Source organism: Heloderma suspectum, chromosome 13 (genome assembly GCF_057233095.1).
Source record: "Heloderma suspectum isolate Gila_16-S chromosome 13, 16-S_ref, whole genome shotgun sequence".
Classification (NCBI taxonomy): Eukaryota; Metazoa; Chordata; class Lepidosauria; order Squamata; family Helodermatidae; genus Heloderma; species Heloderma suspectum.
Genome location: NC_139470.1, coordinates 10,239,022 through 10,266,701, shown reverse-complemented (window position 1 = coordinate 10,266,701; position 27,680 = coordinate 10,239,022). Strand labels below are relative to the sequence as shown.

Here is a 27,680-nt window from a genome sequence, read left to right as displayed (position 1 = left end):
GCAACTTGGCTCACAAATACAGGACCCCAACAAGGGAACCAATAAGCAACCATAGGACAATATAATTTGGACTATGGGTCCATGCCCAGACACTTGGGAGGGCATCCCATGAAATTCAGTGGAACTTGCATAGGATTGGGCTTTCACTCCAGGAGCTACACAATTTAGTTAATTTCTGAGTCCAGCAGCAGCCTTTTCCCTACATCCCATAGATCAGGGTGGTCAACACATGGCTTGCAGGCTGCGTGAACCCCATGCCATTTTTTGCACCCCACGCAACCCCAAATGGCCGCCATCTTGCCGCCAAATTTCAGCAGTGGTGGTAAAAAATGCCATACATTTGCTTTAAGACAAGGCCTTTTGCATTGAAGGAAACCCTCTGGCACCTTGCTTTAAAGCCAAAATACAACGTTATTCAGTAGTGGTGATTTTGGACTGAGGGTGGGGGTTGTGGAACAAAACAGGGAAAGCCCCTTGCATAGAATCATAGAGTCATAGAATAGTAGGGTTGGAAGGGGCCTCTAAGACCATCGAGTCTAACCGCCTATGTCATCCCTAGACATAGGCCAAGACGGCCAAGTACAACTTGCAGCATCTTGCTACCCACTCAGTTTGGGAGAGCATTAGTGGGAAAGCACAGATACAGGCCAATACATTTGTTTGTTTAATGAGTGGGCCTAATGAAGGCTGCTTCCATGCACCTAGAGCAGCCTTTCCCAACTTGCCACCCTCCAGATGTGTTGACCAGAACTCCTATCATCCCCAGGCACTACAACTCCCATCATCCCCAGTCAGCTGGGCTTGGGTGATGGTAGTCCAAGACATCTGGAGCATGCCAGGTTGGGAATAGTTGACTTAGCGGCTTCTCTTTTTCCTACTCTCTCAGATACATGTGTGCGTGTGTGCATGTGTGTGTATATACAGAGAGAGAGGGCGACTCTTGCTTCCTTCTGCCCATTTTCCCTCTGTCCCGCTTGCTGTCTTCCTTGTACATATTCCTATTGCACCTTTAAAAGATATACATCTAGGGCTTTGGGGGCTGGCCTGCCTTCTCCTCCTTGTCCGACTGCCACGGACTTTGTGCACCCCCCTTCCAGTGTTCAGAAATGACATTTCAATACCTTTCCCCTCAAAGGGTGGCGTGCCTCGAAATGTGTTGTTCTGCTGTGCTGAACTAAATGAGAAAGGTCACTGAAGATGATGCCAGTGGTGAACTTTGACTTTGGCCAAGTAAAGGCTGGCACATGTCACTTGCTTGTGGCCGCTGCTGCTGTGTGTGAGTATGGATGGCAATGTGGATGGCTTGCCTTGAACAGGATCACCATATACCACCTCGATGTGGGTTGAGTGGTGGCAGTATTAAAGTTTTTTGTCCTGGAAAATGAGTTAGACCCTCTTTACACAAATTTCGATTGGTATGGCTGACGCTGCCTCCCACCACTGTTCCCATGCCAGTCTCGGTAAGCATAAAGGCTTACATCAGGAGTAAGCAACTTGTGGCTCTCCAGATGTTTTGGCCTACAGCTCCCATGATCCCTCATCACTGGCTATACTAGCTAGGACTGATGGGAGTTTTAGTCCAAAACATCTGGAGGGTCATAATTTGCCCACCCCTGCTCAACAGGAAGATCACTCACGGCATTCAAGCTTTCCTGAAAGACAGCTTGCTTGCTACAACTGATCCTTTCCTTCAGTCCAGAGTTAATCCAGGTTGTGGGGGAGGTGTTAGGACAGTGGTGTCAGAAGGCAGACTGGGATCTACTGGTAGATCTCTGGGGGATTTGCAGTAGTATATTGGCAAGAGTTTCTGACTCTCAATAGTTGAACACTAGCAAATAAAACTGATTTTTAAGAATAATTTCTGCCATGGCTGACATGGTGCTAATCGCTGATCTCTCAGCCTCAGTTATCCTTTCCTGTAAAAGGTAAGCACCACTTGGTTGCCTTTGGCTGCCAGCTCTTTGTGCAGCTCTGGTGGCTGATTTTAGAGTTTTGACTTAGAATCCTTGACTGGATAGAGCTGTTTTGGCCTACGACTCCCATGATCCCTCAACATCAGCTAGGCTGGCTACAGCTGATGGGAGTTGTAAGCCAAAAAATCTGGAAAGCACAAATTGCCCACCTTTGGCTTATACGAACATGCAAGGGAGACCAGCTACGTGGACAGAAACCTTTCCACGTATCCGTATTCCCTACAGAGGTGGGAGAAACCACTGAAACCAGTGGCAGCCATGCCACTAAAAGTACATGTAAACTAGGGTGGGTTTTATGCTATCCACTCCACCATGGGCAGAGAAAGTTCAATTGCAGGACCTAGAACTACACCTGGCATGGGATGGGATTGAGAGAGCATTGAACTGCAGAGAGGATAATTACATTCCTTTCCAGAAAAACTAACCTGTCAATCATTTGTGATGTCAAGAAATAGCAGCAGCTAGCACAAAGCATGTGGATAATTTAAACAAACTGCAGTTCCCTGAATTCAGACGACGAGGAACTAATGGGTTTGTTTATTACTGAAAGCTCTGGATCACTTCCTTGTGGCCGCAAAAATGAGGGGCTCATGTGATCCTGAGGCTGGTGCACCCTTGTCCATGTAGTAGGAAACCATGGCTTCCCGTTACATCTGAACTGGATGCGGAGCCTCTTCCCCTTTTCTTTGTTTATTTATGTGCCGCTTTCTGGCCCTAGCAAGAACTCTCAAAGAGGCTCAGATGGAAACAGGTAGAAATACCATTGAGCCCATATTAAAAATGCAATAAAGCTGTGAACGGAATAAAACAGTAAAGCATAATCGGCAAGGAAAGAGAATGATTTTTATGAAGTAAAAGCTAGGCAGTTTTTTAAAAGTCATAACAGCTCACCTAAAGCTTAAATGGTGGGGTGGGGGAGATCTCCCCCCTGGCTGCCAAGATTTAGAAGAGGCTGTCTGATATGCTAAGCAGCTGTACCTCTGAAGGGTGCCAAACAAGGCCTCTGAAGCTGAGTGGAGCAGGCAGTCCTTGAAATATCCTGGTCCCATGCCATTTAAAGGGTCCTTGCTTGCTATAAAAAAGAGCTGCCAACCTATTTAAATATTTTGGTTGATTAGTCACCTGACTTTCAATCAAATAAAATGTAAATGAGTTTGCATATTGTCAAAATCTTTTCAGCCATACCAATTAGCATTTGCATCTGTCATTAAAATCCTTGCACCTGAAAATATCTCCTTCCACAATTTGGAATAGTCTCCCCCCCCCCACCCACTCCCGCTCCTCATCTGAAGGTCTTGTTCTATTGCTGCTCTGGGCATATGTTCTATATAAGCCCTGAGGTGGTTTGTGTTCAGGAAGTTCAGGGTGGTATAGTGCTGCTGGTCAGGACCAGCCCTCCCATTGTGTGGAGTGAGTCCCCCACCTCAGACAGCAGAGGGGTGGTGAATCCCCCCCCCCCGCCGCACACAGGAAGGCCCACCACCACTTGGCCACACTTGCTGCCCTGCTGCTGCAAATGTCACAGCAGCAGAGCAGCCAGCAAGGCTCTCTGGAGTAGCCGCCCATCCGGTATCTTGAGCTAAGGGGTTACTCAGAGCAAGAGATCAGGGAGATGTCCTCCCTGGACAGCCAACCAGGCCCCAATTGCCTCATTCTGAGAAGGAGGCCTTCCTCAGAGCAAGGCCTGTAGGGCTTGGCTGGCTCTCCAAAGTGCTTGTCCACCTGATCTCCTACTCTGAGGGAGTCCTCAGAGCAGGTGGGGAGGGTGCACGCAGAGGCAACAGCAATGGGGGAATGGCTGTGCGCATCCTCCCACCTCAGGCTGGGGGCATCTTGAGCCACTGCTGCTGTTTGCTGTCTCTTGGTGCATGTGGAAGCCAGTACCAAGACAAGTTGCACTTCAAGTGGTGGAGCTAGGTTTTACTCTACAGCAAAATATTAAGCCATAATTCAGCAAGGACATCATTTATTTATTTGTAATATTTGTATACCACTCCATATCTAAAACCATTTTCGCAGCAGTGAACATAAAGGGTAAAATAGTAAAAGGATAAAAAGATTAAAGCACTATATTAAAATTATGCTTAAAAAAAAAAAAACAGAATGCCAATAAAACCCGTTGCTAGTCGGTTACGGAATGCCTCCTGGAACAGTGCTGTTTTTTCAGGAGGTGCTAGAAGCAACAGAGTGTTGATGCCTGCCTGAACTCCAGGGCAGGGAGTTCTGAAGAAAGGGGGGCCACCACACTGGAGGTTCTTCTTCTGGTGGACTCTGGTCGGGCCATAGGTCCATGTGGAATCACATGGCAGAACCCCAGCATTACAACACTAACTACAGGGGAAAAAAGAAAGCAGCCTCAACCCTCCAGTCCTCCGGAGAGGAGCTATGTTTAAACAAAAGTCTGCCTCCTAATACAAGCTATCAGCCATAGAAAGATGACCACTTCACACTATAAACTCAATGTGCAATCCACACACATGTACCTGGGAGAAAGTCCCATTGAGCTTAATGGGAGTTACTTCTCAGTAGGCATGTATAGGATTGTCCTATAGATATTGTGAGAGAGGCATTTGTTTTGCCCGGAATGGCTTTCCAGGGATGGTGTTGGGGGAGAAGATAAAAGTACAATCCCTACATCAGGCAGAGAGGATTGTATTCCTCTGGATTTCTGCTTTGTAGCTGTTTTGTTGACATCAGTACGACTATGGAAATAGTATGTGGAAAAGGACCTACTTTCTGCTGACAGCAAATAAGACGTCTACCATGCACCACATTTAGATGCATGCAAAGTGGCTTCGCAAACAACGAGGAGAAACTGAAGCATGAGACGAAACTGCTTTGCTGAACCTGATCTCAAATGCACCTCTGTGGCTTGTTATTGGGCACAGGCAGTATCTGCTACTTTTCATAGCTTTAAGGCTCCAATCTGACAATGCATAGCATGTAGCCAGGAATCATACTATCTGCTGGATCAGGGTGGTGGCTGTTGCTATTATTAATTGTTTTACTAATTATTTTTATAGTCTATATAGCACGTTTAATATACAGTGTGCTTTACAGTTTTCATCTTGTCCATCTCGCATAATAAAGAAACTGTTGACTCTCACAACAACCCTGTGTGGTAGCCATTCTACAGAAGCCCAAGGCTACCAATGGCTGGGATGGGATTCGATCCCAGGTTTCAAAGTCTGATACTCTATCCACAAGTCCAGCAGGCCTTTATGGGTGGTGGTTTATGCAAAACAAACATGAACAGTAGCTCAATGCAAAAGCCAGGCTTAAGTCTCTTAGATTCCAATAGGGAAAGAAGCATGCATAATTTGTCATGGATTGTATCCATCATGTGAAACGGGGGTGTCTCCACCCTCAAGTATGGTCTTGTGTGCATAGACTAGTGCTGTGCCAAAAATTTCTTCCACATTCTTTTTGACCATTCTCATTCAATTTGATAGAAGAGAAATTGCTTCCAAAAAGAAATTCAATGGTGAAGAAATTTTGAAGAAATTCTCATGGGTTGCGTTTGGGTTTCTTGGGCTGACCTTGCTTAGGAGGTGGCTGAGGAGTGAGGACAAGTGTCCTGTTTTTCACTGTACAATCATCTCTCTGGCTGCCTGTAGCCTCCTTGGCTTCCTGCACTTCAATTAAAGCCCGGTTAAAGGCACCATGAGGTAATGCCTCCCATAGGACTTTTTCAGATCAGGACGTGCAGGGAGCCTGGGAGGCGAGCTGTGGTTAGCTAAGCTCAAAACCACCACAAACATAAATGATAAAACATCCTGAATGAGGCAGAACAATGGAAGCCTCTTTCATAGGGGGAGAAAACTTTCAGGAATTGGAGGACAGATTTTGGCAAAGCACGAACTCCCCCTCATCCCTGGAGCTGGACACAACACAACACTGTCCCCACCTGCATGGCGGTGGAGGCAAAGTGGGGGCCAGCCTGCCAAGACAGTTGATGCTGTTGCAGCATGAAGACCCCCCAAACCCTTAGGAAAAAGGAAAGAAGCTGTGCTACAAGCCCTGCTAATGGGGAGCCCTAGCTGGGAGAAACGGTTGAAAATTTCTCCTCCCCCTGGAGAAATTCAGTGAAATTGTCTCCCCAGTTTCTCTGGTCACAAGCAAGGTGGAGAATTTCAAGAGGCCCTTTGCACACAGCTCTATCACAGACCATCCTTCCCCAACCTGGAGCCTTCCAGGTGTTTTGGACAACCTGGAGCCCTCCAGATGTTTGTTTGACAACTCCCAGCCTTCCTGACCATTGGCCATGCAAATCAAAACAAACTACCCAGTTCAGTAAATCATATCTGAACAGCACAGTTAGTGCATGGAGTAGTAATGATGCTTTCCTTGATTTCTGACCTCACTGTTTACAATCCCCACCTCTCAGCCCTGTGTACCTATACCCATAACACTTCATGCGTCTGATGAAGTGGACTCCAGTCTGCAAAAGTGTCTGCCATAATACTTTTATGGGTCTTTCAGGTGCCACAAGATTATTTGTTGTTAAAGTTACCATTGAAACGGGGATAGATCCATATGCATGGCATAGTCCTCTCTGGCTGGAGATGATATAGCTCAGGTTCCAGGCTCTTGGGAGGGCTGGGGCAGAAGGATTTGCAGGCAGATTCAGGGGCTGGTTGATGGTAAAAATGCCGACCCACAGGAACAACTCTTCTGCTGACCTGCAAACTCTTCTTGCGGTTGGTGACACAGTCTAAATTCCAGGCCCTTCCCTCCAGATGGAATGAGCAAAGGGAGTTGCTATTTCATCCGTTAATTTATTATTGGGGGCAGCCTGTGGAACTGTAGAGTCCCCTTTTTGTGCTAAATTTGCCGATCGCAATCCATTTTGTCCAATGGAAGAGGGGAATGATATCAAAAGTGGCATAGCCCCTGGAAACAGCTGTTGCTGCTAGGCATGTTTACTTGTGTGCAGGCAGCATTAGCAGCTGCCCAGCTCAATTGTTTCTGGGAGGTGCTGTTCAAGTCCAACATTTCTCATTACATTATCATAGAAGTACAACTTCATTAACCCAGACTGGGTAACAAGACAGCCTTATTTAAAGAGAGAGAGAGAGAGAGAGCAGCCAGATGTAGAATTTATATAGCCCACCCTTAGTTCTTCAAAGTGAATCTCATCTCTGTTATCCTTAAGAGAGCTCAGCATTATCTCCTTCTTGCAGCTGACGGTGAGTGATTGTGGTTTCTCTTGGACTGCTGGGCGAGTTTATTGCATGTGGAGTAATGGGCACTCGGCATGAAGATGCACTGTTCCCATGTAGCAGGGATTGAATGTGTGGACTCAGGACTGACGCCCAGGGTAGGCATAGTTGGGTGCTGCAAGAGCCCCCTGGAGTTTCTCCTCCTCTTCGCCATGCCCACCTTGCTTGTTCACCTGCCTCTCGCTCAGGCCCAGAAAATGGTGGTGGGGAGAAGCAGGAGCCCTAGATGTTATAGCCTACTCGCTCACTGGCTCTCTGCTTGTCAAGCAAGCAAATGGGAGCCATGATGAGGAAGAGGAGGAGGAGCAGCTGGCGACTGGTGGTGAGACTTGTTGAGCGAGGGGCCCCATTAAGGGTGCCTTGCCCTCAAAAACCTGGAGTTGCTGCTGTATGGACTGAGTCCATCTGACCCGCCCTCCCCAAAAAGCCTCATATGGATGTCCCCTAATCATGCTGTACTGAGGGGTGGGAGGACTGTAGCCCAAGATAGTGTTTCCCAAATTCTGGGGCAGAGTAGGTCGCTTGCTCAAGGACTGCCTCCTGCCCTGTTGTTCGTAGTGGCTGCCTTCTCCTGGCTACTGGCAGTGCATACATCCACATGACCCTGAGCAGAAGAAGAAAACCATGGTATCGACCAGCACCCCCAAAGTTTCTGTGAGCAGCGGAGTAAAATATAGAATTGGGAGGACACGGACGTTGGCCTCTGTGGTTACAAAGGGAATGTTCTCCTCCCATATGATTGGAACATGGGGGAATCACCTAAGACCATTGGGTTGAATCCATTGGGTTGGATTCAAATGTGCTGGTGGAAGTGGACTTCCCTGTCCCCCCCTTTCCACAGCAGCCCCTCTAGCCCCCTGAATATGCTACACAGAGTCGTGAGACCTTGTTGAATAGGGTGAGCTGTGATGTGCAGGGGGAGGAGGCGGAGGGACCTTCTGTGAGCAGATCCCTTCCTGCCACGGAAGGTCCCTTCCTCTCCTGGAAGGCAGATCCTGGATCCAACCCCTTGTTTGGCAGGAGAGTCAGAATGTGCAAAAGGACATACTTTTACATACAAACCGTAATTAAGGAATTCATCACCACAAGATGTGGTGCCGATTACTACATGATATGGCCTTAAAGGGGGGATTAGACAAATTAATGGAGGAGAAGGAGTGGTCTATCAGAAGCTATCAGCCATGATGACTAAATGGATCCACCATGTTCAGAGGCAGCGTTAGTCATGATAGCCAAGTAAAACTGCCATGCTCAGAGGAGCTGTACCTCTGAGTACTGGCAGTAGGGCGTTGTTTTCTTCTTGCCCCTGCTTGTGGGCTTCTTAGAAGCATCAGACTTTGTCCATTAATGGAAACAGGATGCTGGACTAGGTGGAATTTTGGCCTGATCCAGGAGGTCTCTTCTTAACTTCTCTGTCTTTCTTGAACTCTAGGAGCAGGTTGTGGGCTTTACTAAAGAGGTTAGACTTCTCAGAATGAAATTTTAGAGGTACCTGCAGGGAGAGCTTTTAAAACTCAAAAAGCTCACAATGAGATGAACGCTGTTGTCACTGAATGTTTCCTGGCCTCTGGTGTTGATTTTCCAGATGGATACTGTAGCCGGGAACGTCTGTCACCAGAGATCTATGAAGAATCGGAAACCGATCCTGGTGCAGAGGAGGTCTCCACACGGATCTTTGTTGCCCTTTTTGACTACGATCCACTGACAATGTCTCCTAATCCTGATGCAGCAGAAGAAGAGCTTCCATTCAAAGAAGGGCAGATTATCAAGGTATGATATATAAATGGAACAGGCCCACGCTCCTGTAGGCTTAGAACTTAGAGTGGGCTTAGAACTTAGGCTTAGAACTTAGGCTCAATGAGGCAGTGTTTCAGTCTTAGCACTGTTAAGCGCTCCCCACTTCTTTGAGTGGCGAGAAATGCCAGGGACAGCACTACAGAGTCCAGTTCCCTTTGGATATGACAGCACTTGGAACTTAATAGTGTCTTTTGCCAGGTAAGGTTCCACAACCCCAAAAGGCCCTGCAGAATCAGAATGCATAAAGTTCCAAAACCTGTATTCATGATAGGAGATGGCATACATGCCCCCGAGCCTCATGGTATGAACTGGCCACGTCCTGTTACGTGGGTTGAGGCCCGTCATCCTTCAAGATCAGCTATTGGTCTTACCCTTCAGAAGTTCTTATTACTCAGTAAACCCGAGTGATTGCTTTTTTCTTCTTATCCTTGACCAATGTCAGGTTTATGGTGATAAAGATGTTGACGGGTTTTACCGGGGGGAAACCTGTGCAAGACTGGGACTTATCCCTTGCAATATGGTCTCTGAAATCCAAGCTGACGATGAAGAAATGATGGAGCAGCTTCTGAAGCAAGGGTTTCTCCCTCTGAACACCCCTATAGAGAAAATAGGTAAGGGCACCCAGCTGTAGTCTCTACCACCACGTGTGGGACCGCTCAATTTGCCAATCCTTTCTTTGTTTGTTTGTAATATTTATAAACTATTCCACTCCAAAGGTTTTGGAGTGCTGAACAGCAAAGATAAAAGAATCAAACACCATTTTAAAACAATTAAAACATTTTAAAAGGAACAAGTTCCTCTTTTTTGAAAATATATTTTTATTTATGTTATCTTTATAAATGAAATAAACGATACCAAAAATACCAACAACCTGATCAATACTACAATTTCCCAGCAATACAATATTCTAATGAGGATACCGCAATAACAAAAAGAAAAGGAACAGGGGGGAAAAATGGAAAAGAAAGGAGGAAAGGAAGTAGAGAAAAAGAAAAGAAAAATCTTTCCCCTTCCCTCCCCCTCTCCCTCCCCTTTAAAGGATTAAGTTTAAACTCCAATACCCCCTGGCTTTCAATGCCATTCTATTTTAAAAACTATATCTATAACCTTAACGATCTTACAGTTTAATAAACAACCTTACATTTCAATATCATATCATCAATCTTATATCAAAGAAACAGGTCTAACAGTTCATTCCCAGTAGCCTATATTAATAATAATAATAATAATAATAATAATAATAATAATTTCTTTAAAAGAAATATAGTGTTATATAAAAATAAAACTTAAAATAAACCTTCAACAATCAGTACTATATTTTATACTAGATATATAAGTATATATGCACAATACACCCTCAAGCAATAAATGTAAATACAGCATATCATATCTATTTTGAAATAAAAAGAAAAAGAAAAGCAAGAAAAGAAGAAAGATGAAAGAGAATAAACGAATATATGTATAATCATTTATCTTCTGACCTAACCTGGATCATGTAGACTAAACACAAACAGTTAACAAAGCTTGTTTAAAGATTCCAGTTGATGGGGTTGTAACAGAAATCTCACATTTTTATGTTCAGCCATGCCTCCACCATTTCATGATTTAGAAACTTCTTTATCTGACCTTCAGATACAATACACAGTGTAGCAGGATATTTTAAGTAATATTGTAAGTTCATTTGTTTTGCCATGTTTTTCACTTTAGTAAATTGCCTTCTTTTATTCGCCACCTCTTTGATGTAGTCTGGAAATAACATAACTCTATCATGTTTCCAGGAAAGGCTTCCACACTCTCTTGCCAAACGCAGGATATAATTCTTTGTGGAGACTTTTGCAAATTGGACCATGATCGTATAGTCAGTCCCTTTAGCATTTGGCACACAAAATGCCTGCTCAATATCAAGTAAATAATCAGATGGGATAGGGAGTATCTCATGCAAAAGTTTATCCACAAAAATAGGCAATTTTACATCATTAGACAGATTTTTAATCCCAATAATACGTACGTTAGATCTTTGCGTGAAGGCCTCCAGTTGAGAAATTCTGTCAGAGGCATTTTTAAAACAAACTTGTGTTGTAGTTTCATTTCCTGCCACTCGGTCTTCTAGCTCATTAATTTTCATCTCCATTTTTTGCCATGACGCATTAATTATATCCACAGCTCCTTGCAAGGTGGTGATGGAATTTTGGATTAAATCCAACCTTTTGGCTTGCTCCACAAATTGCGAAGATAAAGTCTTTATCAGAGTAAATAATTCCCCTATATCTTCTGTTTTCAAAACTTTTGACACAGGAGGTACGGGGGGAGTTGGCTGTGATGCCAGCCCCTTTCTTCTCCTCGGTGTAGTCATGTTTCTCTCAGACAGATCTTGCAGGTCCTCAGATGTTCTCAAATATGGTTAATATTTCTTAAATCATCCCTCAGGAGTTGTTGATATTTCTTAAAGCATATATTATTATGGAACATGTCAGCCCTGTTTTCTCCTATGAGATAGGAGTTTCAGAACAGCTTTTTGCATTGGTAAAGCTCTGGGGAGATAATCCTGGAATCCAGCCCCCCCCCACACACTATCTCGTGGGGGGTACTTTTCTCCAAGATGTTATCCAGAATGCTGCCTTGCCCCCCCTTTTAATTCCAGGGGGGAGATGAAAAGGTTTTTCAACCTTTAAAAAAGCTGTTTGAGAAACCTCCCACGGAGAGCCCATAGGAAGCTGCCAGAGCGACATTGGTTCCAACCGGAAGTCAAAAGAAACAAGTTCTGATAAGACCAAATTTAATAAACCGCAGCTGATATAGATATTGTGAGAGAGGCATTTGTTTTGTCTGGAATGGCTTTCCAGAGATGGGGTTGGGAGAGAAGATAAGGTACAATCTCTACATCGGGCAGAGAGGAATGTATTCCTCCAGCTTTCTGCTTTGTAGCTGTTGTGTTGACATTGGTACAACTATGGAAATAGTGTGCGGAAAAGGACCTACTTTCTGCTGACAGTCAATTAGACATCTACATAACGTGAACATAAAAAGGTAAAATAGTAAAAGGATAAAAAAGTTAAATCACCATATTAAAATTATGCTTTTAAAAAACAGAATGCCAATAAAACCATGGCGGGGTAGGTAAGGAATGCCTCCTGGAACAGTGCTATTTTCAGGAGGCACCAGAAGCAATACAGTGTTGGTGCCTGCCTGACCTCCAGGAGCACGGAGTTCTGAAGAAAGGGGGCCACCACACTGAAGGCTCTTTTCCTGGTGGACTCCATGGGTCCATACGGAACCACCTGGGACATGCCCTCTGGTGACCTCAGTGACCAGGCAGATTGGCAAGGAACCAGGCACTCTCTCAGGCATCCTGGTCCCATGTTGTTTAGGGCTTTGTACCCTAGTTGTAAAACCTTAAACCTGGCCTGGTAGCGAATAGGCTCTCTTTGCGATAGTGGCAGATGTTTCTCAGCACGACAGCAGGTCTCCTATCAAGTGAGATAAATCCCCTGTCCATAGCTTGATTACAGCATACAGGAATGGAGATAAAACAAAACAGAAGCAAAAATTGAAATATTTCTTCCTGCTACTAAGATCTTTGAACCAACCAAATTAGGAGGGCTTGTGTTTGTTCCAGAAAAGATGTTGATCTTCTGAAAGAATACCGTGTGCATTGCACATTCCGTGCTCCTGCTTGTTCACAGGAGAGCCCCTCTCCGATCCCATCCTGAATTGCACAGGCAGGCTGCAGCCACATGGGAAACAAAACTTCAGGGGCACATAAGTCAACAATAGAAGCATGTTGGCGCTAGTTGCATGGATGCCATTAATTTGCACACTTTTTGTTGTGTAAATAGCAGCTGTGAGGAAGCTTGAGCAGCTGTGGGATCATGGAGTGTGTGTGTGTGTGTGGGGTGGGACTTTAAGTCTTTCTCGCCATGCCATGATCCTGATCAAAAAATCACCTCTCCGGAGCTGCTATTTGCATGTCAGGGGAAGCCTCCATTGGCACCAGCAGACGTTTCCCTTGAAACTCAAACAGCAGCTTCAGAGGGCTGATTTTTGTCCAGATCATGGCACCCACCCCCCACAGTCCTAAAGCAGAAATGAACAAAACTAATCTGCCAGTTTTGCTTTCTCCTGCGTTCACATTTTTTAAAACCTCAATTTCTTTCCATCCCAAATATGAAAAACATTGCAAATGTGGGTAAATTCTTATTAAAATAAATAAATAAACCCAAACAAAATTTTCACCGATCTGCATCGGCCAAATTCAATCAGGTCATTGCTACTCCCAGCATTGAGAGGACAGTGTTGTGCCTGCCTGCCTGCCTGCCATGTAGCTTTTAAAGATGGAGAGCCTGCCTGTCAGAAAATAAGAGAGAGATGACAACCCTGATTCAGCACCACAAATGTGGGTGAATACACAAGGGTCCGAAGCCGGACTTTTAAGAGCTAAGCACTCAAAAGCTCTGGGCCTGGATGGACGAATCTGCCCATTTTGCTTTCTCCCTCATTTGATTTTTTTTTTTTAAATCTCAAGTTCTTTCTGCACCTGAATATGAAGACATTTTCTAATTTTGGTAAATTCTTATCAAAAATGAACTGAAACAAAATTCCTACCCGTTCCTTATCCTGCAGCTGCTCAGACTTCCCTGTGGCAGTTCACAGACCAACAACAAAACGTTCGCGTCAATTGTGTTGATACAATTGACATCAAGTCTAGTTTGGCCCAAAGTCTTCTGTGTACATTTTATTTTTAAAAGCATAGAGAGAGAGCCAGTGTGGTGAGGTGGTGAGAGTGTTGGACTGGGGATTGGGAGATCTGGGTTCTAGTCCTCACTAGGCCATGGAAGCTCCCTGGGTGACTTTGGGCCAGTCACAGACTCTCAGCCCAACCCAACCCACCTCAAAGGGTTGCTATTGTGAGGATAAAATGGAGAGGAGGAGGATAATGTGAGCCACCTTGGGTTCCCTAAGGAGGAAAAAAGGCAGGATAGAAATCTAATCCTACCTTGAAAGGTAAATGTTAACACATCCTTCCTGCAGTTCACGTTTGGAGCAGATTTAAATGTGATTCAGAGCTTCTGTGTGTGTGAATTTACCTGTGCAGGGTCATGCATGGCTAGCATCACATTTACCACCACAGGGGACTGGATCTCTGCACCCCTGCTCTGTGATAAAATCAGTCACAACCAGGCAGGATTATTGACATGAATGCGTTTCAAACTCTTTGGTGCTGCGCTCCCATCTCTTGCTTAAAGCCCACGTTTAAAAAGAACAAGAAAGAAAGAAAAGTAAGACTTTTTGAATGGCTTCACATCTTCTGCTCTTCTTCTGTTTCTATGTGCTTCTTTTCCGAAGTCAACTGCAACCGTTTCAAAGAGAATGCGCGCTCTGTACCCCGCAGATCCAGAAAGTCTAAAAGAGGTCTGTGCTTTAAAAAACAAGAACAAAAAACCAAACCCAGTAAACTCATTCAAGCTGTTGATGAAGCAAAGTGCTTTGAGCTGTCTTGTTTGATACACCTTTTATGCACTGGGTCAGATACTGGCAGCAGAAGATAGACTGGGCAGAATCCCTCCATCACTAGACTTAAGCACCACCCAGGGCAATGCTACTACCATGGCCATGGACTCTTCACCAAAACAACAGCAATCAAAATAGCACACCAAAGAATGCAAAATCATGTGATCTGAACACATGATTATGCCGATGTGCTCAATTTGCATAGGGCAGTGGTTTCCAAAGTTTGCTGTGGGGAACTCTGCCCCCACCCCCCGAATCTTATCAGGTGTTCAGGAAATATCCAAGGCAGGCTAGGTTCAACAATCAGGAATTTATTAAAGCACATCACAGCTGTGGGAGAGTCAGTCGAAACTGAGTCTCCTCAAATACAAGAAGCAGGATGCATTTATACAGACTGTTAGTTGGAGAACAAAGAAAATACACTATACATGCTCAAGAGCTAATGTAGCTCAGCAACAGTCTTATCAGCACAGCTGCCTTCTTATCTTCAGGTATGACTGGATGAGCTACTTTGGTGGATAGGAATTTCTTAATTATAATGAGCAAGTTACTATTACCTTCTCATGGTCAGACACATACATATTTGCTCAATCCCATCAGGCACCTTGCCTGAACCAAACTACTAACAAGGCCTAGTCAGGCCTACCATCACACAGGGGTTCTTCAATAGCAGGGGTGGGCAACACGTGGTCCTCCAGATGTGTTGGGCAAACTCCCATGATCCTTCACCATTGGCTATGCTGGCTAGGACTCATGGTTTTTAGCCCAAAACATCTGGAGGGCCACAAGTTGCCCACCCCTGCTCAACAGGAAGATCAGTCGTGGCATTCAAGCTTCCCTGAAACATAGCTTGCTTGCTACAACTTTTCTTCAGTCCAGAGTTAATCTGGGGGAGAGGGGGGTGTCAGAAAGTGGTGGTCAGAAGGCAAACTGGGATCTACTGGTAGATCTCTGGAGGATTTGCAGTAGTAGATTGGCAAGAGTTTCTAATAGTTTATTTTGTTGATTTTAAATAGTTGATTTTAAAGTATATATTTGCCAGGGTGCTAATCACTGATCTCTCAACCTCAGTGTTCTTTACCTGTAAAATGTGTGCATTGCCTTTGGCCAGATTTCTGTATAGCTCTACTGGCTGATTTACCCTGATTAGGGCTGTAAATATTTGTGGGTTGTCTATAGCTGCAGGTCATCACAAGTTAAACAAAATGCAAACAATAAAATGTTTGTGAGAGAGAGATATATATATATCCACACACACACACACACACACACATACATATACATATACACATACACATATATACATACGTGTGTGTCTGTGTGTGTGTGTGTGTGAATTTAGTTTTAAAATCCCAGCCTCACTAAGACGAACCACCAGAATTTAAACAGCCTCAAAAATGGTGGTTGTTTTTCAGAAAACTCTCTCAAATCTTCTTCACTGTGAGGGTATAAGAAGCTATATTATATGAGCATCCCACAAAAGAACTATTATAATAGTCCGTACTAAACTGACAGACATTGGGACAGAGATCTCCCTACCTGGGAGTTCTACACAATGGGGAAAAAAGAAGATGGTGAGAAAGGGCTTCAACTTGCCCTGCTTACACACGTTTGCTTGTATACCCAAGTTATCCCAGTGTATTGCTCATGGAGTGCAATTGGTAATTGATTCTGCCCCTGAGCCATCGTTTTGTGTCCGGCTGTCCCCCCACACCCATAATTTTGCTCCTGGTTCTGATTGATGGGCCTTGGGTTTTAGTAAAAGTAAGAGAGAGAGAGAGAGAGAGATCTTGCAGCCTGCTCACTCCCATCCTAGGGCACAACTCTTGCTTCATGTGGGGTACAATGAGGATTCACCCCATCTTAGAATATTCCCCCAGAATCCTCTTCAACAGGGGTGTGAAACCTCTTTCAGCCTGAGGGCCAGTTCAGCTTCAGAGAAGCCTTCGGGGTCCACATTCCAGTAGTGGGTGGAGCCAAAGGCAAAAGTGGGCAGGGCCAACACACCAGCATAGTTTAGCTTCAAGTCTTATTGCCAGTAGCTAAGCCTTAGGGGAGGCATTTCAACCTTTTAGAATGGAGGAAAAAAGGTGCAAAAGCTGGGAAATGACCAAATGACTGGACATCTGGGTGAAGAGGGTGGAGCCACCGGGGAAACCTGGATTCCAGATAGTCCAGGTTCAGGCTGCAGGCCTGAGATTCAGCACTCCTGTTCTACCATACACAGGGTTCTATGGAGATGCTCAAGGGTTCTTCATCAGATCAGTGGATGTGGAAAGGGCTCTCTGTGTGACTGTGTGAAAACCACTGCCCTAAGGGATTCTGTTTCTCCTAGGCCAGAGAGATGGAGCTGGGGTGGACAAATGGACACTGGAGCTTCCTCCCAGCCACCAGCATGATGCTGAATTCCCCCCCTCCCCAAACATACACACACTTCGACTTCTAAATTTTCACCAGGCACTGATCATGTCTGCAATAGTGAGGACTAAAAACATTTTTTGAAAAGGAAATTGAGATTCTTAGAATGCAGAGCCCAACCAAATACAAAATTATGGGTTTCCAAAGATGGATATTGGAAATACACACAGCCCTGAGGATTATGGTGGAAAAGAAACCCAAGGGGAAAGTCAAAGTATCTGACTTGCATCTTGATGTCTCACAGGTTGATCCCATACACCCCCCTGAAGTCTTGTGGTGTCAGGGGCTGCTGATCAAAAAGGGCACAAGCCTTATGCACCTGTGGCTTCGTGGAACTAGTTTCATGTTTCTAGCCTTCATCTTCAAGGCAGATCATCCCCAGACAAGGAACAATGCAAAATGGGATGAGGAGCAGAGTCCTAAACCTGTAAACCCTACCCTTCATTCTGAACCTCCACTTCCCTTCCCTGCATTTTTTGTACACCTGAGACTGGTGATTTCTCTCCATCATCTGTGAAAGTGCTAAAATCAGCACATCAGGCCAGCTGAAATATTGTTTCTGTTTTGGTTTGGTTCAGAAACAAAATGGTCTGGAAGTCCCATTTTCATTCCAACTTGGAGATCAGCTTTGGATAAATTATCCTTCCCTAACCTGGCTGGCTAGGGATGATGGGAGTTTTTATTTATTTATTATTAAATTTATTAATCACCCATCTGGCTGGTCACCCAGCCACTCTGGGCGATGTACAACATACAATAAAAACAGTTTAAAACAATAAAATCCTACCATAAAAACATTTTCTGAAATACCCTAACCCACCCCAAATGCCTGCCTGAACAACCACGTTTTTAATGCATGACGGAAGCTCATTAAAGAGGGGGCATGACGGAGTTCCCTAGGGAGGGAGTTCCACAGAGTGGGGGCCACCACAGAAAAGGCCCTCTCCCTCGTCCCCACCAGTCTAGCTGTCCTGGCTGATGGGACAGAGAGAAGGCCATCCAAGGCTGATCTTGTTAAGCGGCCTGTCTGGTGTTGCTGGAGGTGCTCCTTAAGATAGGCTGGGCCAGAACCATATAGGGTTTTAATGGTCAAAACCAACACCTTGAATTTGGCCCGGAAAACAACTGGTACCCAGTGCAACTCCTTCAGCACTGGAGTGATGTGATCTCGCCGGCGGTTGCCTTTAATCAGGCGAGCCACCGCGTTCTGTACCAGCTGCAGTTTCCGAACTGTCTTCAAGGGTAACCCCACGTAGAGCGCATGACAGTAGTCTAAACGAGAGGAGACCAGGGCATGTACTACCGATGGGAGCAGATGGGCGGGAAGGAAGGGGCGCAGCCGCCGTATCAGATGGAGTTGATACAGCGCTGTCCGGCTCACAGCTGACACCTGAGCCTCCATGGACAGCAGGGAGTCCAAAATGACCCCCAGGCTGCAGACCTGGTCTTTCAAGGGTAGCCGTACCCCATTCAACACCAGGTCAACATCCCCCAGCCTCCTCTTGTCTCCCACCAAAAGTACCTCGGTCTTGTCAGGGTTCAGCTTCAGCCTATTCCTCCCCATCCAGCCACTCACCGTCTCCAGACATTTGGACAGGGATTCTACGGCCAACCTTGGTGAAGATTTAAACGAGAGGTAGAGCTGCGTGTCATCCGCATATTGATGACACTGCACCCCAAACCTCCTGATGATAGCCCCCAGCGGCTTCACATAGATGTTAAATAGCATCGGGGAGAGGATGGAACCCTGTGGCACCCCACAAGTGAGTGGCCATGGGTCCAAAACCTCCTCTCCCAGTGCTACCCTCTGGTACCTGCCGGAGAGGAAGGACCGGAACCACCACAATACGGTGTCCCCAATGCCCAACCCCTCCAGGTGGTCCAGGAGGATACCGTGGTCAACGGTATCAAAAGCCGCTGAGAGGTCGAGGAGAACAAGGAAGGAGCATTCACCCCTATCCAGAGCCCTCCTCATATCATCTACCAAGGCGACCAAGGCCGTTTCTGTCCCATGCCCAGGCCTGAAGCCCGACTGAAATGGGCCTAGATAATCAGTTTCTTCCAAGTGTGCCTTCAACTGCACCGCCACCACCCGCTCAATCACCTTGCCCAAAAATGGGAGATTCGAGACTGGGTGAAAGTTGTTCAGAACTTGGGGATCCAAGGAGGGCTTCTTTAAGAGCGGTCTTATCACTGCCTCCTTGAGGGCTGATGGCATCACTCCCTCCTCAAGGGAGGCATTCACCACCGCCTTGATCCCCTCACCCAGTCTCTCTCTGCAGCCCATAATGAGCCAAGATGGGCAAGGATCAAGTAAGCAGGTGGTCGGCCGTACCGATGAAAGCACCTTGTCCACTTCATCAGGAGGAAGAAGCTGGAACCGATCCCACAAAACTGGTTTGCCACAGGCCGCCTCTTGCTCACTAACTGTATCCACAGCATGCAGAGTAACACTCCTAATCTGATCAATTTTATCTGCAAAGTGCCTTGCCAAGGCCTCACAGGAGGCCTTAGAATGCTCCAGTGGTTCCGGAGCCACAGGACCAACCAGGCTCCGGACCACTTGGAACAGCCTCCTGGGACAGCACTCTGCAGACGCGATGGAGGCAGCATAATATTCCTTTTTTGCTGCCTTCACTGCCACATGATAGGCTGAAGATACAGCTCTAGCCCGTGTCTGATAGTCTTTGGAGCGAGACTTCCGCCACCGGCGCTCTAGCCGTCTCACCTCCTGTTTCAGAGCTCGTAACCGCGGATTGAACCATGGTGCAGTCCGAGCCCTGTTCAGGGGGAGAGGGCGTTTCGGAGCCACCCGATCTAATGCCCCAGTGATTGCGGCATTCCAGCCACCCACCAGGGTCATGACCGAGTGGCCGTTGGCATGCCCCAGAGAATCCCCAAGCGTGTTCAGGAATCCATTTGGATCCATAAGACGCCTGGGGCGGACCATTTTAATGGGTCCTCCATTAAAGCTGTAGTGCAACACATTTGGAGAGTGCCAGATTTGGGAAGCAGTAAAGACAGCCAGGCAGGCAGGCAGGCAGACAGATAGAATTAAGAAATGGATTTAATTCGGGCAGAGCTGAAAATGAATGGGGTGGTTTTTGCAAACAAGGCAGCAAAACATGCCCTCTTTGGCAACTTTTTTTATAGCAGCAAAGGATGCCTGTTTTGGCAACTTTTGAGGAGTTTCTCCAAAATGGGATGAATATATTTGCCCATTCAGAGGGAGGGCAATGCTGCATAATGAAACATTACCCTCACTCTGAAGTGGCTTTAAGAAATAATTTTAGTGGATTTTAACAAATGATTATAGACAGTATAGCAGTAACATACAAACAAACACAACTGGTTCCTGTTGTACATTTATCTCCAGGATGATAGTAGAGAGACATGGTACCTTTTTGAAAGACTGTTCAAAGCTGTTTGGTGCTGCTTTGAAATCGACTGGAACCACAGTTCAGTTGCAAACCAATTTCAGACAGTTTGAATCCATGACTTTGATCTCTTCCAAAGAAATGTCAGCTTCCAGACAGTGTGGTCAGAGTGTACCATTCCTCATCCACTGGATGTTCCTGGTCTGTCAAATCCAGAGTCCCTATATCAAGTTTCCTCCATCTATTTTCACAACATTCTTCAACAGCTCTGCTCCAAACATCCTTCATGAGATGTTGACGCTTAACATGCATGGCTTCTCTTGCCCAACTAACCGGCTGCAAGTACCATGCGATCCTCCTGTGGATTGGAAGTCAAAGGCCGTTGCAGAACTTTCCCTGTGTGAAATGTTTAACACTGGTGTCTAAACATTGCTGACTGTGACTTTTCCCAAGTGGTAATTGCTCAAACCACATTTGCTTCTTCACTCATTGAGAAAATGTGTATATTTCTGGTATAAATAAGGTTTCTGTAACTGCAGAGAGTAGCATAAAGTTTATGAAAGAGTCTTCTCTTTTTCAAGCAGAGGAAAGTGCAACAGGATTCCTGAAAAATAGAAGACTCTTTCATAACCTGTCAGTTGATTAATTTTAAATCTATGTACGTTTAGATTTAAAATTAATCAGTTGCACTGATTATGCACTGATGGAGGGTGTGTGTTTTTTACCTGTGGTGTAGTTATAGTTCCCCCACCATTGCCACACCCAAGAACTGTGTGTGGTTCTTTCTGGCTCCTAGAGGCTATAAGCATATGTTGTATGTTGCTGACAGAGAATGTGTTCGGGTGGTCATCTGAGCAGCCTTATTGTGCAGGCAGTTGCCCAGTGTCTGAAATGGATATGCATTTTATGTGCACTTGAGGTGGTAGTTCTAGAGTTTTCCAGAGTTCTTAGGCACATAGGAAGCAGCTTTCTTCCAAGACAGACCATTGGTCTATATAACCTCACTGGTCCATTTAGTGTCTGTACCGACTGGCAGAGGCTCTCCAGGGTTTCAGGCGGGATTCTTTCCCAGCCCTACCTGGAGATGCCAGGACTTGACCCTGGGACCTTCTGAACGCAAAGCAGGTGCCCTACCATTGAGCTATGGTCCTCTCCTGGTTTAAATGTGGCCATTGAAATGGTGGGATCCTTCCAGCCAATGAGAAGTGGGGGACTGGGAGCCAATCAGGCTTGAGAAATCCCTGACGTTCCCTACACAAACCATGTTGCCGTTTGCTTGTTAGTGGTACGCCTAATTTGGCTTTTTCAAATAAAAAAAAGAAAAAAGTGTACACCTAAAAATGTAACCTGTGAATAAGTACGGCAGTCGGAAATCCAAGTTCGGCTGCCACTCCCTGTTGAGTAGGCAGTTGATGGCAAACTTGGGTTTGCCACTATGCAATGTGTGAGTCAGCCCTGCAGGAGCAAATAAAAACAGGGGAGTTTTGTGGCTCCCGAGGCCGCCTCTGCTAGTAGCAGAGTGGCTGCGGGTGCCATCTCTTTACCCAAAGGAGAACGTTAGAAGGCCGGCATTATGTTTCTCTTCCTTCTATGCTTGCACAGTATAATCCCCAGCGGGCAGAATGATGCCTGGTGGTGAGCTTATTGCATCTTGCTCTCTGCCACCATTTGCAGGCTGTCAGTCCATTCCTCAGAAGTACTGTTTGGATGCAGAAATGGCTATCTACTAGCCAGCCATTTTGACTAGATGGAATGTAAGACACCCGGCAGTTTGAATAGTTCTATGAAAAGGCAAGACCAGCTTACCAATTAGAACCGTACTGAAGAAGGTCTGCATTGCTTGCTCGTTTGGTTTAAAAACAAACAAAAACAATGGCAATTGACTGGTCTGCTGTCAAGCTTCGGACCAGAAAAGTTCTTGAGCTGGTCACTCCCTTGTTCAGAGGCGTTGCGCTGTTGACATTTATTTGAAAGTAACTGCGATAGCTTTCCCTCCTTTTGGTCGGAACAGAAAGGAACCGAAGGAGCTGCCGTCAACCTGTGGCACCAACGAGAAGAATGGTGGCGTTATATGACTACGATCCGAGGGAGAGCTCTCCTAACGTTGACGTGGAGGTATTCACTGAAACAAAGCCAACCACTTCTTGAGCACTGGAACTGTGAATAATGGGGAAATTGCATCCATTTAAGGCAGATTACGCAACGTTTGGGGCCCTAAAGGCTACAGGAGGTTCTGGCTTGGAGGTTGCAGTCGGCATGTGCACGTGCACTCAGAGCAATCCTGATGCAGTTCACTCTTTCCAGCGGAGGAGGAGCCATTTCTTTGAGGATCTCTGGGGGAGGGAGTGGAGAGCTTTCTCTCCACCCCCTCCCTCAGCAATCCTGATCCAGAGCACTCTTTCCTCGCTGGTAGCAGTGGCAGGAAACCTGAGATCTGTATCAGGATCATGGGAGAAGGGGGGTGAGAAGGTGGTGCAGTTAAGGTCTTGGGGGGGGGGTGCACACAGCCCATGGGCCACAGGTTGTGCACCCCAGGTTTAGGTGATGGGAAGTGTAATTTTGTACCTAAGAACATAAGAAGAGCCAAGCAGGACCAGACCAAGGGTCCAATTCTGTTCACACAGTCTCTGTTCAAACAGTGGCCAACCAGCTGCCCACGGGAAACCCACAAGCAGGACATGAGTGCAACAGCACCCTCCCACCCATGTTCCCCAGCAGCTGGTGTATCCTCTGATACTGGAGGTAATATTTCACCATCATGGCTAGAAACCATTGATAGCCTTCTCCTCCAGGAATTTTAAACCCCTTTAAAGCCATCTAAGCTTGGCACAGTCCAGAACAATCACAGCACTTTTAAAATATCTAATGAGGGGCAACGTTGGCGGCATCAGCTACAGCTGTATCGAAGGACTTCATCTTGTAGAAAGTGGGCAGCAGCAGTGAGGCAATGCTAAGTTGTGCAGCGGGGGTGGGGGGGTGTTAATAAGAGGCTTGGACCAATTCTTATCCATGGCCTTTACTACTGGCTAAATGGAACCTTTGGGTTCACATGGGAAGATGCCTTTGGCTATCAGTTGCTGGGGGAAGGGGAACAGCGGGGAAGGGTTGTTTGCTTCTTGCTCTGCTTCTTGGAAGCATCTAATTCACTACAATTGGAAATAAGATGCTGAGTTAGATGCCCCTTTAGTCTGATCCAGCAGAGCTCTTCCCATGTTCTACATTTTTCCGGCGGGGGGGGGGCAGGGGGGCGGTAACAAAAAGCTATTGGCAGTGGAGGAGAAGCAGCAGTGGGGGAGTGACTGCTTTACCTCCTCCCTTTCCACCATTTTACAGTTCAGTTGGCAACCTCACCCCACAGCTGCTTTCCCACCTGTGGATAGCAAATGTGGTCTCTTATCTTTTCCCCAGGGGTGGACTGAGTGGCATGGTTAGGTCATTTTAGACTCTGGACTTATGGGTGTGGGAGATGGGAAGGCTGTTCAGGTGGTCGTGTTTATTTCACTTACTTCAAAATGGAAACCAACCCTGTTGCCTTTGGGAGCCATTCCGCCGAGTGTGGCCCTGAACAAGTCCTTCCCTGACTGGTTTGCATAACAGCTGGAGGGGGAGGGCGTGAGCAAACTGTCGGAGGAAAAGGGCCACAAAGCAGCATCCCCCATGCTTTTCCCATTGAAACCGGGAGCCTCCCAGAGGGTTCACATGTCTATTTTCCACACCAGTTTGCTCAATAGCAGGAAAGAGTAACTTGTATTCTTGTTCAAAAGTGGAGAAGATGCACTCCACTTTTCTCTCTCCCTCACCATGAAGGCAGTACAGCACAGACTCATCCCACCCAAAATAAATGAGAGTGTTGAACTGGGAGCCAGGAGATCTGGGTTCTAGTCCCCACTCGGCCATGGAAGCTCACTGGGTGACTTTGGGCCAGTCACAGACTCTCAGCCCAACCCACCTCACAAGGTCGCCGCTGTGAGGCTAAAATGGAGAGGAGAAGGATAATGTAAGCCGCCTTGGGTTCCTTGTGAGAGGAAAAAAGGCGGGATATAAATGCAATAAATAAAATAAATAGTATCTGTCATTATACATCAGGATGGGCATAAAACAGAAAACACACACACACAACCCATTTGCAGAGTCCCAAGAAGTTTATGGCTTTGCGCTTTGTCCTCTTCCTACAGGCCGAGCTAACATTTTGTACAGGAGACATTATTACAGTCGTTGGAGAAATTGATGAAGATGGTTTTTATTATGTAAGTGCTTTATTTCCTTCCGTCCCTCTGTTCTGATTGCAGTATGCGGAGTACTTGCATAAACAGGTCGATTTCCTGCTTTCAGGGAGCAGCTTAAGTAATTCTGTCACCTTCTTCCAGGATGTCACTGTCCAATGAAAACAGTAATGGGTTCTGTAGGCCAGGCACAATTTTATCATGTTATAAATATTTCCCTGGAACAAGAGACTCTTCCTAGTGCTTGCATGTGCAAGAGTCAACGGGTTGGCTCTCTGACTTGGAACTGTCTCTTTCAAAACCAAGAGCCCTTTTCCAGAACCAACCAGTGAACACCACAGCAAAGAAATTACAATTGCAGTGGTAATTCCAAAAGCAAAGAAGTGGAAACAGCACAGGAAAACACATGCACAGGCCCCATAAAAGCCTACCAGAAGAACTCAGTTTTAACTTGGCACATGAAGGGCAAACCTGGGCTGGGGCGTGGGAGGGTGGGCATTGCACGAGGCTGGTACCACAGCTGAAAAGGCCCTGCTCCTAGTAGACACCCACAAACTTTGGAGGCTTCTGGATGGATCAAGGCCTCAGGTATTGAACTGAGCTCAATGGGAGAAGGCAGTCCTTGAAGTACTTGGGCACCAAGCCGACGAGTAGGCATTTGATCATCTGCTACGACTTTCTGCAGTCCTTCCCCTCAGTATGGACCTGCTGTGGTTGACTTGGTGAGCACGTGTGCAAAAGTAGCATTATCCCCAGCCCAGTATGACTCTGAAAACCTTGATTCTTTGCTGCTGTATCATTAACACTTCCACATTAATACCCCATTTCAGGGTGAGCTTGTCGGCCAGAAGGGTTTGGTTCCTTCAAACTTTCTTGAAGAAGTGCCTGATGATGTAGAAGTATATTTATCCGATGCCCCCTCACGATATACTCAAGATACTCCAATACGTACAAAAGCAAAAAGGGTAAGCAAGCATTGAAAAAAAAGCCATTGTTCTGTTTTGTTTTCTCCCATACACCATTTCAGATTTAGTTTGAGTATTAGTGTTTGGGGGTTTTTTTTTACTTTTAAAAATTATTTTTTTTTGTTTTTAGGATAAGCTGGAAAAAGGCCAGTTAACACAGAAATAACTTCTTCCAGTAGCATGTACAATATCATGAACATTTAGAGTTATGAACCATTTTTGGTTCAAATATAGCATCACAAGCACTATTTACCTTGCACAGGTTTGTTTACTTCTGCAGAATGTAGGTATGCTAAGGATTTAAATACAACACAGAACAGGGGGAAACCTTTCAACTCAAACCCTTCCAAGCTTTTTTTGGCTGCCAGGAAGTGCCCCACAAAGATGCCACCTCCCAAGAAAATGATTCAAGTGTAGTATCTCTTATCTTCTTTCATCACTGCAGTTTTATATATTATATTTTATGTATATTTTTATTTCTTTGCTCATCTGCTTGGGAACAGAAGAAGAGTGTTCATTTCACACCTTAAAAAAAGGCAATGTAGCCTTCACGTAAGTGAGCAACTGAAGATACCAATAGAGATACCAATTCAAGCTAGCTGGCATTTATCTAATGCAAGCCATCTTGGCACCTAAATGTGCAACAAGAGAAATATGTCTCCAAACCATTAGCCCTGGTTGGCTGCAGACTTGCCTTGTATTTTTTGGTTGTTGTTTTTTTTTTTTATCAACTTCTAGGGTATTATGTAGTCGTAAAATGTCAACAGAATTGACTTGTTTCATGATTTTCTTCCTCCTTGTATTCAGGGTTCATGTTCATAAAGAAAAATGGTTTAACATTTGGAACATATTTCTTACCAAACTTGATATTTGTTTGCATAAAAAAAATGTATCTAGTGTCTAACTCCAAAGAGTAGCTGCATATTGCATTGTTGGCCAATCTGGGAGGAAAGCGTGACCTCAGAGTTTTTTTGGGGGTAGTGGAGGTGAGCATAAAACAGACCCACCCTTGAATGATAAAGCATAACATTGTAAGCAGATAAGTATGGTAGTCAAGAAAAAGGATATGGTTGCTTCTGAAAAAGTATTAACCTCAAATATCTGCTTAAACTGTTTGCCTTAAAAGTCTCCCTTCTAGTCAATAGTGCCCCAAGTTTGCTTATGGCAGGATCTACTCAACAGTCCTCATTCCGAATCATCTAGACCCTCCAGTAGCACAGTTCTACACTAACGTTTGAAAAACACTCAGCAGCTCTGTGGTTTATCAATGCAATAACAGTTGACATAAAAACCATGCAGCTCAAATTCCATGAATGAATGCATTAGAGCTCAATATATGGTATCTTCAGGTGTACGTTGGGGGTGCTTTTGCGAAGCGGGGTTTGGGTTTTTTTGGTTTGGTTCGTTTTCTCCATTAGACGGAGACCTTGATTTGAGATCAAAGTAAGCTTGCGACCCCTTTGCTTTAATTTCACCTTCGTTATCTAAATTGAGCTTGATCCAGACACAGCAGGAACCATCCAAGTATCACAGCTGCTAAAAAGACACGTTGGCCAACTTACGGTATCAAGCAGGCACTGGGATTGCTAGGGGCTCACTAGTTTTCACTCTTAAAATGGCTCTCATAGCAACGCATCTTGCACTTTCTACAATGATTTCTTGTACTATTCGTTGTACAACCAACCATACTATACGTATGTCATATGTGTAGTAAATCATATTGCCACACAGATCAAAGGTCTTGAAGCTTTCTTTGATTACAATTAAGGTTCATTTTAGCGTTTTTTCTTTCAACCAGTGTGCCATCTTCTCAAAATATGTATATACAGTATGCTAAAAGAAACCAAATATTTAATGGATCACAAGAATTAAAAGACTCCAATTTCATTATCTTCACAATTGGCGATTCCTTCTGGAAACTGGCTGGTGTATATAGAACTTGCTATTTGTAGTACTTAGCCCGATTTCTCACATCCTCAGGGTCACCGCTAATGTGAAAAGCAATTTGAGCTTTGCAAAATCCAGTTCTGGGTCACTATTTAAAACAGTTTTAAGAGGTTATTTAAAAGAACCCCACCAAACCTTCAGCTGTATATGCTAGTTTCTAACTTATTTTGGTAAACCAAACCAATCTGTCGTGTGGCATACTTTAAAGGAAAAAAATGGATTGTCCAAAAAAAGGAAAAAAGTGGGTAAT

General features: G+C 45.3%; 1 protein-coding gene across 2 annotated transcripts in view; it reads left to right on the top strand.

Moving 5' to 3' along the window:
* Positions 1–27,680, top strand: part of RIMBP2 (RIMS binding protein 2) — a 98,769-nt gene that overhangs the window by 69,434 nt on the left and 1,655 nt on the right. Inside the window, exons 16-21 of one of the 2 annotated variants that reach the window (XM_084820015.1) lie at positions 8,781–8,965; positions 9,435–9,603; positions 22,307–22,410; positions 24,471–24,542; positions 25,349–25,483; positions 25,987–26,035. In XM_084820015.1, coding sequence (XP_084676141.1) covers positions 8,781–8,965; positions 9,435–9,603; positions 22,307–22,410; positions 24,471–24,542; positions 25,349–25,483; positions 25,987–26,013 — 692 coding nt within the window. In that variant the 3' untranslated portion in view covers positions 26,014–26,035. Of the gene's footprint in view, positions 1–8,780; positions 8,966–9,434; positions 9,604–22,306; positions 22,411–24,470; positions 24,543–25,348; positions 25,484–25,986; positions 26,036–27,680 lie in introns of those variants that run through there. The other variant, XM_084820016.1, reaches the window with a different exon arrangement.